Here is a 15456-nt window from a genome sequence, read left to right on the forward strand (position 1 = left end):
CTACTACTACTACTACTGCTACTACTACCACCACCACCACCACCACCAACACCACCACTACTACTGCCACCACCATTACTATTACTACTACTACTACTATTACTACTACTACCACCACCACCACCACCACCACCACCACCACCACCACCACTACTACTACTACTACTACTACTACTGCTAGCACCACCAGCAAATTATCAATACATTAATGTAACTTCTGTGGACTTCTAATGTATATCTATTTTATCAACATATGATAAATTTTAACATTGACAAGATAAATGTAATTAAGAAATCAAAATTAATTGCAAATGAAAATGTTTATTCAAGTGTCATGATTTTATCGGACTATTTTATTGCAGATAAGTAAACTTTCCCGCCCATTCTAATTCAATGGCAGTAAACCTGTAGACAAACTGTACGTTAACGTCGTAATCTAACCGGTAACGTCCTACTTACGTCGCCAAGTCAAGCACAATTAGTAGATTTATCAATGTTGTTATTACTGGTGGTGAAATTTGGGATGGACATTTAAACACTTAAGGGGAGCTTACTTGAACTTGCATTTTAGGAAAATGTTAAAATTAAATTTACCCCCAATATTGTATATTGAAAACCGTCAGATTATTCAGTTAGTAAGTTAAAGGCAGAAAACAGGGAATTGAAGAAGCAAAGTGATAGTTTAATGCTTTCTGTTAATAATTTCTATGAGCGTTTAAATCATGTTGAAACCAGTTTTTCAAAATGTGGAAACAAACAGGAACAACTTGAAACTCAGGCAAAACGGAATAATCTGAAGGTTTATTACTGCTATTTCTATTTCTACTTCTACTTCTGCTACTACTTTTAATACTGCTACAACTACTACTGCTACTGCTATTAGCTACTGCTAATGCTACTGCTACTGCTACTACAATTGTTTCTGCATATAAGTAAATATTATAATATTGAACAATGAGACATGGAACTTTCAAAAGTCGATGTTGTTTTCGATGCGTTACATCAAATTTATATCGTGAAATTTCAAAACCGACTTTTAACGACGAGTTTCCAAGAGAATTTACAAAGGAGTAAACCTTTGCTGATGTTGTTTTTCAGTAAGTTTATACTTAACGATTAGTTCACAGGCATCAAGTATGAAGCTAATTTGGTTATTGAGTCCTTTAGTGTTAAATGAATGTGGCGGAAATTTAACAGTCGTCTTTTGAATAAGATCAGTTTTTATTGTGCACAATTTCTGGAAAAACACACACTTTCGTATGTCAAAATCAGACTCTAAGTGCAACCGTCCGATCATACTGAGCGCCATGTCGGAACTTGTTGAACTAGGTAGGTGCTGAACAAACTTCCGTTTGAGCAAATCTTTCTATAAATAGTAGCGTTCCGCCCTGGAAATACAAATTGTTCCATAGTTCAGCTCCATATAGGACTGTTTGAAACAACAATTTCTTTACATTAGAGTCAATAGTTAGGGGATTCACATCGACAGTATTTTCTTCTACACTTTAATCAGAAAAGAGTGGATCGTCTTTTGCGTAAGCGATTCTGAGTAGTGTCATGACACGATACATGATATTGTTTGATCAAGTACAATGCCAATATGTGTAGTTTATTTGAGTGAGCTGTCATCAAACTTAATAGGTTCGTGAGATCTTTGCTCAACACAGTGTACTTGTTAAATTTATAGTGATTTTTAGCTGTGTTTCCAAAGCTTTCTTTGATGGGCATAATAACGTTTGTACACCACCGAAAGTAACGTAAGTAATGGCAGATCGTAAAATCTATCTGAAACGCACCCATGGTCTATAACTTTTAGGATGAGTTATATCTTTCCTTCTTCTTGATCCAAATTTTGCATTCATTTTATATGTATGACGTTTTGAGCATCATATTGAATAAAAACGCTTAGTAGATTCTTAGCTGTTTACCACCGTATCGTATCGTATGTGTTCATTTTTTATTAAGTAAATCCCGGAGTCTTTCTTTTCTGAGTTGCATGCTTTTTATTCCAACATAATATACTTTTTCAGGTTTATTTTTTCCATTAATAGCAGGTCTTCTGCACTTCCACCATGCGTGACGGAATTTTCAATCTTTTTGAAATTCTTTCAAGATTATCATTTTTAATTCGCTTACTATTTTTTCGGAGTGAACATATCGGCATAATATAATTCAAACATCTGCCATTACAGCCGGATCACATGAGCCTGATTCAGCGTGTTCGATTTATATCACCAGACTCCAGAAAAGCCTTATATCATTCAGCTGTTTTATCAAATTTGTCATAAAAAGAGTGATTGCATATATAAATTTTTGATCATTTTTTCCGGTTGGCATGTTTATACTGTGCAAATCCAACAATATTTGGACCCCTTAGTCTGCCAGCAAGTATCCATTTGTACATTGCGTCTTTTCGTAATTTGTAAGCGCGTTTTACATTGTTAATCCAGTTTGAATTAACACGCCCATTATTACACTGCATTGGCATAGTTATTGTGGTGCTAAACATTATACAATTGACAATATATTCATACCAAAATTCAACATTTGCTGGACAATAATGCATATGATTTTAATCTGTGTTTACCAATTCTTCATTATAATTTTCTCCATTTAATTAACGATAAGTCTCGAGTACTTAACAGCCGCATGGGTATACGACATTTGTTGAGGACGTAATTTAGTGTCATGCAAACATTAAGTGAAAGGAAAATGTCGGTTCTAAACAAAAAGAAGAATTCGTATTGATTTTTCTTTCAATTTTTTTAATGCGTCCCGTAAGCGTCCCGTATGGCCCGTTTTCTTTAAAGTGCATGCGTCCCGTTTGTGTCCCGTATGTGGCTCGTTTTCTTTAAAGAGTATGCGTCCCGTATGTGGCCCGTTTTCTTTAAAGTGTATGCGTCTCGTATGCGGCCCGTATGTGTCCCGTTTTCTTTAAAGTTTATGCGTCCTGTATGTGGCCCGTATGTGGCCCGTTTTCTTTAAAGTTTATGCGTCCCGTATGTGGCCCGTATGTGGCCCGTTTTCTTTAAAGTGTATGCGTCCTGTATGCGGCCCGTATGTGGCCCGTTTTCTTTAAAGTGTATGCGTCCCGTATGCGGCCAGCATGTGGCCCGTTTGTGTCCCGTTTTCTTTAAAGTGTATGCGGCCCGTATGTGGCCCGTATATTGACCGTTTTCTTTAAAGTGTATGCGTCCTGTATACAGCCCGTATGTGGCCCGTTTTCTTTAAAGTGTATGCGTCCTGTATGCGGCCAGTTTGTGGCCCGTTTTCTTTAAAGTGTATGCGTCCCGTATGCGGCCAGCATGTGGCCCGTTTGTGTCCCGTTTTCTTTAAAGTGTATGCGGCCCGTATGTGGCCCGTATATTGACCGTTTTCTTTAAAGTGTATGCGTCCTGTATACAGCCCGTATGTGTTCCGTATATGGCCCGTTTTCTTTAAAGTGTATGCGTCCTGTATGTGGCCCGTTTTCTTTTAAGTGTATGCGTCCCGTATGCGTCCCGTATGTGGCCCGTTTGTGTCCCGTTTTCTTTAAAGTGTATGCGTCCCGTATGTGGCCCGTTTTCTTTAAAGTGTTTGCGTCCTGTATGTGGCCCGTATGTGGCCCGTTTTCTTTAAAGTGTATGCGTCCCGTATGCGGCCCGTATGTGTCCCGTTTGTGTCCCGTTTTCTTTAAAGTGTATGCGTCCCGTATGCGGCCCGTATGTGTCCCGTTTGTGTACCGTTTTCTTTAAAGTGTATGCGGCCCGTATGTGGCCCGTATATGGCCCGTTTTCTTAAAAGTGTATGCGTCTTGTATGCGGCCCGTATATGGCCCGTTTTCTTTGAAGTGTATGCGTCCTGTATGCGTCCCGTATGTGGCGGAACGCATATTCTTTGATCGGAATTTTCGTTTGGCATAATGACTAAACAGATAAAAAAGTTATTTAACAGATTGTGGGTAACAACAAAATGTTTACAAATGAGCTTGTTGATTTTATCCACAATTTTAGGTATTTTCGCGGCAAATTGGCATTTCCGTGCATGTTGTACCTGTCATTGAAGGAATTTATTCCTAATTTCCAAACCGGATGTTAATCACTCGACTGTACACGTATCATGGCCGATATATTTGTGGGTTACGCTCGTCTTATTCCACAAAATCACTATCACTGGAAATAACTGAGTTGTTACGATTGACTGATCCATTCACGCACGGCTACGGTGGTTTATTCCTATATCTATAACCCATATGACCCCAATCCAACAAACATAAATATAGAGCAGCAAAACTGGTGTTAGAGGGGTTGGAAACGTTAAAGACGCCCCCGAGAAATTGATCCATCGGCGTAAGGTTTGGGTAAGAGCTATACTCTTATTTTTTAACGTGTACCAGTATATATCAATGTCACACGGTCCCTCCTTTAACGTCTCTCCAGAAAGACGGCAACCGGCTTGAATAACGTTCTTAAAATGTTTTACTTCTGTAGCATTCAAATATAAACGAATAAGAAATGTTATCAAGTTTTATTGCATTGTAATATATAACAACAAAAAATAAATAACAAACAATAACAAACACATTATGAAAATGTAAGTAAATATGATTTGGTTTTTTAGTACTTAATTTTAACTACAAATATTTTGGAACTGCTTTTCCCGTGGCGTATGGATGTGAGTAGTATGCCGGAACAGTGCAACTCCTGCGCAAAAGATCGTCGCGTGCGTCTGTAATGTGATCATAACTTGCCAATGAGGATTGAGGAAAAGATGTCTGCAAGTAGGATGCCGCATAAGCAGGAGGAAGTGGGATTTCGTTCATTTCCCCGTTGATCTGTCGCTTCCACTTATTTCGTCTGTTCTGAAACCAGATCTTAATCTGGGTTTCGGACAAGTTAAGTGAAGTAGCTAGTCCAGACCTCTCCGCGCTTGACAAGTAGCGTTTCAAGTCAAACGCTGCCTCGAGCTTGAACACTTGATTTCTGGAATACACTGTTCTTGTCTTCTTCTTCTTCTTTGTTTTGAAAGGACTCGGTGACTGGTGGTAACTTTCACCCATAGAGTCTAAGCTTTTATCACTGTGAATAGACGCACCATAATGAACTTCCGGTTCCGGTGTGCTCCGATTGGAATGACCGCCATCATTAGTCTCGTTGTGTTTTACAATTTCAGTAGTGTTTTCAGCATATTCACTTACACTTGTCCTAAAACTGTTGGCTGTTTGCTGGACACATGGAACAGTTCTGTGGCCAAAATATCCGGCCGGATGTACGAACGTGTTGTGGCTAGTAAGCGGGTGTCGACCGGGGATCGTGTAGGGGTTGTGGCGGGTGGACCCAAGGGCGCCCGAGAAAGGTATGTGGAGCGCGTGAAGGTGCGAAGTGGCAGTCGGTGAGGGGAACTCATTCTCTGGTGTACTGCAGGCACGTGGACGCACTATAGCCTCTGAAAAATAAAGAAAGCCGATTAACACATTGTTTTTTTCTACCGACAAATCAATAACTATTGATTTTTACACTTGAAAATATACATTTGTCAGATAAAGGCTATAGCATGACATTTGCGAAGTCGTGCATTTTTGTACTATTATGTAACAGTTTTCATAATATAAGTGCTTAAATGTCAGAATATGTCTTTATCACAAACTTTATACTTACATTGTTTATTTGCCTTAGACCTAATGTATAACTACTTTATAACAATTAACTGGTGTTGTTGTAACTGCTTACTGAATTCGGATGTTGACATTTTAAAAGTTCATGCAAATCCTTAAACCACAGTTTGTGATACTAAGGGAAAATTATAAATAGCTCTGTATCTTGCTTTAGCCAACTTATGGTATTTTTGAAACTGTGCAAAAACAGTGATAAATATAACAGTAAAAGAACAGTTATTTTCATGTTATGTCAAGTTTATGAAACATCCGGAAATAAATCTAACTATTGAATGCATTTATCAATAGTTCATACAGGTTTGAAATAGGAATAGAACAGACCAGTACAATGTTTTAATTGTAAATAAAAATCCCAATTAAAACAGACAATCAAGTGAGTTCGAAACGTTTTTTTTATTTGAAAATCAAATATCTGCAGCGTGTGAAAATAGCACTCAACAAACTGCTGTCTTTGATGTACAATACACCAGAAAGAGTTAGTTTCTACGACTTATAAAACACTACTCTTTACAATACACAAGAAAGAGTTAGTTTCTACGACTTATAAAACACTAATCTTTACAATACACCAGAAAGAGTTAGTTTCTACGACTTATAAAACACTACTCTTTACAATACACCAGAAAGAGTTAGTTTCTACGACTTATAAAACACTTATCTTTACAATACACCAGAAAGAGTTAGTTTCTACGACTTATAAAACACTACTCTTTACAATACACCAGAAAGAGTTAGTTTCTACGACTTATAAAACACTAATCTTTACAATACACCAGAAAGAGTTAGTTTCTACGACTTATATAACACTAATCTTTACAATACACAAGAAAGAGTTAGTTTCTACGACTTATAAAACACTAATCTTTACAATACACAAGAAAGAGTTAGTTTCTACGACTTATAAAACACTAATCTTTACAATACACAAGAAAGAGTTAGTTTCTACGACTTATAAAACACTAATCTTTACAATACACAAGAAAGAGTTAGTTTCTACGACTTATAAAAATGTACGTGAAGTTAGCGGCCTAGCGGCCTAGCGGCCTAGCGGCCTAGCGGCCTAGCGGCGTGAAGTTAGCGGCCTAGCGGCCTAGCGGCCTAGCGGCCTAGCGGCGTGAAGTTAGCGGCCTAGCGGCCTAGCGGCCTAGCGGCGTGAAGTTAGCGGCCTAGCGGCCTAGCGGCCTAGCGGCGTGAAGTTAGCGGCCTAGCGGCCTAGCGGCCTAATATAGTATCTTATTTCAAAGTAGGAATATATGCTTTTTCTTATAAACAATGATAAATTGAATGTTTTTGTGCACGAAATATCAATTTCAAGCGATTTTCAACAATTTTTTCCAAAAAGTTTATCAAACATTTTTCTATTTTATAGCATGCAAACATGCCTGCTCTGCTAACAAACTGATATATTTGCTGTTTATATGCACCAATCATCACTCTGAAACGATTTTCAACATTTTTTTCAAAGAAGTCGATCAAGCGATCTAGCGGCCTAGCGGCCTAGCGGCGTGAAGTTAGCGGCCTAGCGGCCTAGCGGCCTAGCGGCCTAGCGGCCTAATATGGTATCTTATTTCAAAGTAGGAATATATGCTTTTTCAGAGCAGAGCAGACATGTTTGCATGCTATAAAATAGAAAAATGTTTGATAAACTTTTTGGAAAAAATTGTTGAAAATCGCTTGAAATTGATATTTCGTGCCCAAAAACATTTAATTCATCATTGTTTAGAAGAAAAAGCATATATTCCTACTTTGAAATAAGATACCATATTAGGCCGCTAGGCCGCTAGGCCGCTAGGCCGCTAACTTCACGCCGCTAGGCCGCTAGGCCGCTAGATCGCTTGATCGACTTCTTTGAAAAAAATGTTGAAAATCGTTTCAGAGTGATGATTGGTGCATATAAACAGCAAATATATCAGATTGTTAGCAGAGCAGACATGTTTGCATGCTATAAAATAGAAAAATGTTTGATAAACTTTTTTGAAAAAATTGTTGAAAATCGCTTGAAATTGATATTTCGTGCACAAAAACATTTAATTTATCATTGTTTAGCAGAAAAAGCATATATTCCTACTTTGAAATAAGATACCATATTAGGCCGCTAGGCCGCTAGGCCGCTAGGCCGCTAACTTCACGCCGCTAGGCCGCTAGGCCGCTAGATCGCTTGGTCGACTTCTTTGAAAAAAATGTTGAAAATCGTTTCAGAGTGATGATTGGTGCATATAAACAGCAAATATATCAGTTTGTTAGCAGAGCAGGCATGTTTGCATGCTATAAAATAGAAAAATGTTTGATAAACTTTTTTGAAAAAATTGTTGAAAATCGCTTAAAATTGATATTTCGTGCACAAAAACATTTAATTTATCATTGTTTAGAAGAAAAAGCATATATTCCTACTTTGAAATAAGATACCATATTAGGCCGCTAGGCCGCTAGGCCGCTAGGCCGCTAACTTCACGCCGCTAGGCCGCTAGGCCGCTAGATCGCTTGATCGACTTCTTTGAAAAAAATGTTGAAAATCGTTTCAGAGTGATGATTGGTGCATATAAACAGCAAATATATCAGATTGTTAGCAGAGCAGACATGTTTGCATGCTATAAAATAGAAAAATGTTTGATAAACTTTTTTGAAAAAATTGTTGAAAATCGCTTGAAATTGATATTTCGTGCACAAAAACATTTAATTTATCATTGTTTAGCAGAAAAAGCATATATTCCTACTTTGAAATAAGATACCATATTAGGCCGCTAGGCCGCTAACTTCACGCCGCTAGGCCGCTAGGCCGCTAGATCGCTTGATCGACTTCTTTGAAAAAAATGTTGAAAATCGTTTCAGAGTGATGATTGGTGCATATAAACAGCAAATATATCAGTTTGTTAGCAGAGCAGGCATGTTTGCATGCTATAAAATAGAAAAATGTTTGATAAACTTTTTTGAAAAAATTGTTGAAAATCGCTTGAAATTGATATTTCGTGCACAAAAACATTCAATTTATCATTGTTTATAAGAAAAAGCATATATTCCTACTTTGAAATAAGATACTATACTAGGCCGCTAGGCCGCTAGGCCGCTAGGCCGCTAACTTCACGCCGCTAGGCCGCTAGGCCGCTAGGCCGCTAGGCCGCTAACTTCACGCCGCTAGGCCGCTAGGCCGCTAGGCCGCTAACTTCACGCCGCTAGGCCGCTAGGCCGCTAGGCCGCTAACTTCACGCCGCTAGGCCGCTAGGCCGCTAGGCCGCTAACTTCACGCCGCTAGGCCGCTAGGCCGCTAACTTCACGTACATCTTATAAAACACTAATCTTTACAATACACAAGAAAGAGTTAGTTTCTACGACTTATAAAACACTAATCTTTACAATACACCAGAAAGAGTTAGTTTCTACGACTTATAAAACACTAATCTTTACTCCAAATATATAACGTAAACTTGATTTTTTTCCCAACAAGATAAATAACAGATTTTTTTTTTGTAAATTACATCATTTTTTCGTATCAGAAACTTACCGAAATGTGCATATCCGTCTGTCTCTGTGTATGGCGCGTAATGGTGCACGGTGGCCGCGTGCAGGCGTAGAACTCTGGGATATTCTTCCGACTCTGTGTCGCTCCCTGGAGAAGCTGGCTTGTCGTCTGCTGGTGTGTTGTCATCTTCTCCATGAAGGATCCGGCTGATGGAGAAACTAAGCGGTTTGTTGTTGTGAGGCTTGTCCGTACCTCCAATCTCCTCTGCTATTGAAATCATCTTCATCACAGTTCTTCCTCAGTGTTCACACAATCATTAGAGTATTACACGGTTGTGTTTGCGACAGATACTTTATCCAAGATTTGACTGCTTGCTTTGATATTCCTTGAGTAATTTTTGTGATACAATAGGTCTATGAAGTTGCTAATACAGGCATGTTATACAACTTTCTTCAGTGAAAAGCATTGCATGTAATGATGACCACATCGGTTTTGCCAAATAATAAATACAAGTTCAGGTGTCAACAGTTTGAAAGAATCGTTCTTATCGCAGTTTTGATCGCACCATTCAAAATTTATTTTGAAATGCATTGTGCGCTGATTGGTCATTCAAATTTGCTATGTGTCGCTCCTTTTCAGGCGTCAATTTACAAAATTGGTTATAATCAAGCATTGATAATTGCCCAAAGATTGACCTTATTTTAAAGGGCCTCTTGAAATAGTCTTCTGTATCTTAAAAGGAACTCTTAAAATTTCTACAATAATGTGTAGGACCTCTTGAAATATTCCCCTGTATCTTTTAGGAGCTCTTGAACTGCGGCAATGAATATCATAGAGAACTTTTTAAGTTTGATCATAAAGGAACTCTTAAAATGTTTTACTATATTCTAAAGTATCTGATGCCATGTTCCACTGTATCTGATTTTAGCTCCTGAAATGCGGCACTGAACCTCATACGGAACTCTTGAAATGTTCCAGTGTATCTTATCGGAACTCTTGAAATGTTCCAGTGTATCTTATCGGAACTCTTGAAATATTCCCCTGTATCTAATAGAAACTCTTGAAAATGTTTCACTTTATCTTACAGGTGACTCTTGAAGTTTTTCACTGTATTTTATACAACTTCTAAAAATTCGGTCTTTTTTAGGATTTGTTTTAAAAATGTGGCACAGTATTTTGTGGAACTGATCTGAACCCCTAATTTCTCCAGTTTATCTCATCGCAAGCGCTCTTACAGCAATTATGAAATCTAATGTTAGGAAAGAAATGAAATAGTAATACATACCATATTAATTGAGATATTATATAAATGAATTGACAGACTTTTCACAAAATGGTATTACTGTCAGAATGTTCAAATGCATTCAGGGATAAAAGAGTTATACATAAGTGTGGTAAGATATGCTGCAGTCTTTAAATTTTGTTCAAATGCAAAAAGATATGACCGTTGACGTTTGATTAAACAAACCAATTAAGTAAATAAATCTTAACCAATTTGGAAGGAACTGTTGCCAACCAGATGTCTGTGAGTGAGTTATTTAAGAATATCGAGGGGTCTGGGGAGGGAATAAAGAGTCGTAGATCGAACAGGGCGTCGCATACCGCCGTGAAAGGGTTTTTATTCCTTTCCTTTTAGGAAAACGCCTCAAAAGTGTACTTAACCTATGTATGTTATTTTAATTACTAATTTAACACAAATTACACAATACAATAATGTACCCAAACCTTTATTCAAAAGTAGTATTTTATTACTAAAATTGCACTTCATAGTAAAATACTTTGTCTTAATTGTCAGCAAATTGAATAAGAGCTAAATGTCAACGTATCGTTCAATATGTGTACATTTTTAACACCTTTTTATTATTCAAAATAATAGAACTAGTCCTGCGGCCTTTGTTGCTGGTTTCCTCCTTTTGCACTAAATGCAAGGGTTTAGGTGGTGCTAACTTTAACTTGCAATTGAGGTAAATGTCAAGATCAGAGTTTGATCGCATAACAATAGAAAGTGTTAAAATGTTAAGTGATTGGTGTTTAAATCTGTGAGATACTGATCTGTTTAGAAAAGGTCAATTTCGTCATATCTGCACCGTAAGGAGAAAGAACGTAGCTATGGCGTCGCGCAAGGTTCTACAGCAACAACAACCACAACAACAACTGCTACTATTACTACAACTACTGCTACTACTACTACTACTACTACTACTGCTACTACTACTACTACTACTACTATTACTACTCCTACTCCTACTACTTCTACGACACTACGACTACTAACACTACTACAACTACTACTACTACTACTACTATTACTACTACTACTACTACTACTACTACTACTACTACTACTACTACTACTACTACTACTACTACTACTACTACTTCTATAATATCGAATAGTTGTCATTGTTGTTGTATTGTTGTTGTTATTGTTGTTGTTTTTGTTATTGTTGTTGTTGCTGATTTTGCAGTTGCTGCTCCGTTTGTAGTTATCAATACAAGCATGTCATTTCTGTCGGCTATCAACATATGATTAATTTTATCATTGCCAAGATAAGTGTAATTAAGAAATCAGAATTAATTGCAAATGAAAATGTTTATTCAAGTGTCATGATTTTATCGGACTATTTTATTGCAGATAAGTACACTATCCCGCCCATTCTAATTCAGGGGCAGTAAACCTGTAGACAAACTGAACGTTAACGTCGTAATCTAATCGGTAACGTCCTCGTAACGTCGCAACAGCTGAATCATCAGGGGCCATGATTACGAACAGTCTGATTCTAGACTCAGACTCAGAAAAGCACTTTAATTAAATCACAAAGAATCATCTTTATTCCATATGTTTTACAAAAATAAATGTATTGAATCGTACAATTTCAAATACTAATAATATTCAGGAAATTCAATCATCAGAACTCAACTGGAAGGAAATGTAAAATGAAATGAAGATTTGTAGTTTTGTCTCTTGAGTCTGAACTCAGATATAAGACCCCATGACCCCAGGGCCCGTATTCACTAACGTTTTAAATCTGAGTTTGAGACTCATATTTAAAAAAACAACAACATGAATTTTAAAATTTGATGAAAAGAATCTGACACTCCTTTGACAAAAGGAGTATACATAAAAGTAAAACTAGTCATACGAGACTCGTTTATTATAAAATATACAGCAATTTTTAGCATTATCATTATTTCACAGGAAAACATTTCAGTTTTTAGCCTCAAAGAAAGACTCAACGCGTTTGTGAATGTACCAGGGAGGCCGAATGATAACTTAAACTCGTTTAATAGATCGTACATCCATATTGTTAAAATTCAATGATGAAATGTTTGGAACACGAGAAGAACATTGTATTAAAGAATGAAAATATTTGTTTGTCGTTCCTTGGCAGGCTCCAAGATAACACCGAACAAATTTAAAAGACATGTTAGAGCTGCACTCTCACAGATTGAACGTTTTGACAACTTTTTTTTTTATTTTTTGTCTTGGATCACGCCAATATTTGCGAAAATCCATGGAAACCAGTTGTATAAGACTGCTAACAAAAAAAAAATGATCGCAGATTTTTATATTTAAGTTCAAAAAATGATGTTTTATGCATTTTTCTTTAACCTTTAGTAACAGTTTAAGCCATAACACATACATTTTCGAACGGAAATATAAAAATCTATGATCTGATTTTATGTCAGCAATCTTATACCATTGGTTTGAAGATGTTAACGCAAAAATTTGCAGATATCTACGCAAAAATTTGCTATTTCTCGTGGTTGTTAATTTATCTTTAGAGGTCACAGACTACTAATGAAAAATAAATTTACTGTACATTCTCTTGACAAATAATTAACCATAAACGTGGAGAAAGATTCAATACGATAAAGTTGCGCATTCCCGCGTAGTCATACAACCATTGTTTTGAAAATGTAAACAATGAAAAGTAGATCAAGTAGATCCAGCATGTTCAGCCTGTTTTGGTTTTTAAATCACAAACCATTTAATTTCAATGCCTATAAAATGGAAAATAGCAAATGGTCGGAGATGGTTTAACCATACATGATTCGCTACCATTTATAAATCAGAAAGAAAAAAGGCTATGTAACACTGAGTACGCGCATCCAAATAAGAGTAATTTGCCCTAGAGCTTGACGGTAAAATTTATAAATAATACGAAAAGCGCAGCAGACATCGTCTAGTATTAATTTTTTATAACGTATACATGTGGGTGACCACACGGCAGCTACTCCCCTTTGAACATTTGTTACAAAGCTTTAACGTTTACATGCATATATTTTTTTCCAACGATAGGCGATGACAGACATAAAGCAAATAAAACCTAAAAATAGTTAAAGACAAGACTTGATTCGATCATAAACAGATTAATGTATTTTATAGTGCATCATTCCGTTTAAAGAAGTGTAGATATTAGTTGTATGTAATCTTGAATAATACGGGTATTGTTTTGCCGTTTGCATCAAATTTATTTTAATACTGTGAAATTTACATGTAACTGTAATACAAATTTCTTAAATACGACTACAGGAAAATTAGTAAACAGTATAAGCATGTAAAGAGAAGTATTTATTATATAAATCATTATTCACTCTAACCAGAGTACCTACAATTATTTGAAAATTACCCGAAACAAAAAAACGTATCGCAATATATCGCGATATGTTTCTTTTCGCGTATCGATACACCCTCATTTGTACACATTGACTGGACGAGAACAACCAATCTATAAACAATATCTATATTTCGCTTGTTATTCTATTCACTACGAATTGCTAACATTACAAACTAATTCATGTTTTCACCCTTTGATGCTTTGCACCAATGGTCGATATCGTATTTACTGGTAATGAAATATGGGATGGACACTGGTTTATACTTTGATATGTGCATTGGACAACACTCGGCTATTTCCACGCAACTAAAACAATATTAACCGGATAGGGCCGAGTTGTTCGACCGACTTATCTATTCACGCACTTCTACGGTTTTTCATTCTTAAGTCCAGCAGAAATTGTTTAAGAGGCGGGGTTGTACCTTTATTTTGATCATTAACAGGATTAGTCTTGTTACAAAAAGTTCGAGCTACACTGGATCTGTATCGTGTAGTGTACCAATGAATAGCGCCCCCGTTGAACGTTTATTCCGGAAGACGGGAATTTACCTGAATAGCATTGTTGAAATAAGTCTCCTAAATCTACATTATATGTGTTCACAACGAGCTCAAATCTAAATTACTGCCTTAGAATAACAGAATTATTGATTTTTTTATGGAAGATTGATCAACGAAGTGTGAATACATTTTCAACAACTATTATCGCGCATTTTGACTTCCATTTAAACATTTTCGATATATGCGTGTCATTGCTTGTTAATCATTGTCGTGGCTGATGTTTTAAAGCACGATGAATTTGCAAATGTATGAAAACTAGACGTAATAGTAATAATGTAATAGTTGAGTTCATAGCAAGTCGGAACTACACAGTAAACATATACTGCGTTGATTTCATCCCCCTATATAATAAGCCGCAAACATAATTCCATCTACGCCTATTATTATTTAAAAGATATTATCAGTTTATCTCAGTGCAATATGATTTAAAATATATATTTGTCTATATTCTGCATCATCTGTAAATTACAATGATTATAAGTATCTTCCATGGCCGCGAGTGTAAGATAGGTTCATTCCGACCCGAGCGTAGGGTGTTTTGCGGAAACGAGGTTTACCGAGTTTCCGCAAAACACCCTGCGCGAGGGTCGGGATGAACATATCTTACACGAGCGGCTATGGTAGATGCTTTTTCTCCCACCTCAGTTAAACAAAATTATGTAAAAATGTCTTTTTTGCTGGAACTCTTTTGTGCTTATTGAAAATAATTGCGTATGCATATGCGATAGTTCGTGGTTGTCATGGATATGCGCGCAGTGATTCAGTTTATGTTAATAGTCAAATCGGTCTTTAAATAGTTCTTAGGAGAATGAAGCATTATTTCTTGAATGATGCGTGAAAACTGTTTTATGGTGACATTTGAAGCGAGAAATAATTAATTAGCGTTCTAAATATTTACCACAAGACAAGATTTCTTTGACGCTACTGGCGACAGTCTTCAACAAGGGAGGTAATTACAATGTGGTGACCATTAAAAGAAGTTCCATACGGGCATTTTATCTTCGCCCGTGGGCAAGATAAGAATATCTAGCATGGTTAAATTATTGGATCTACTTATCTGAGGTGGGAGAAAACCATGTCTAATGCCAAAACAAAATGCGGAAGCTTCTTGCAAATAAAGCAGACAAAGCATTGTGTCCTTCACTTCCATATGATTCAAAGATTGA

The 15456-nt window shown here is 36.7% G+C and overlaps 1 protein-coding gene across 1 annotated transcript; it reads right to left on the reverse strand.

Moving 5' to 3' along the window:
• Positions 1-4612: 4612 nt before the first annotated feature.
• On the reverse strand, positions 4613-9390 carry LOC128210806 (homeobox protein Hmx-like). The gene is made up of 2 exons (XM_052915159.1): positions 9153-9390; positions 4613-5424 (listed from the first exon to the last, which is right to left on the reverse strand). The coding sequence occupies exons 1-2, from the start codon at positions 9388-9390 to the stop codon at positions 4613-4615; spliced, it is 1050 nt and encodes a 349-aa protein (XP_052771119.1).
• Positions 9391-15456: the final 6066 nt, after the last annotated feature.

This window comes from Mya arenaria, chromosome 12 (assembly GCF_026914265.1).
Source record: "Mya arenaria isolate MELC-2E11 chromosome 12, ASM2691426v1".
Taxonomy (NCBI): Eukaryota; Metazoa; Mollusca; class Bivalvia; order Myida; family Myidae; genus Mya; species Mya arenaria.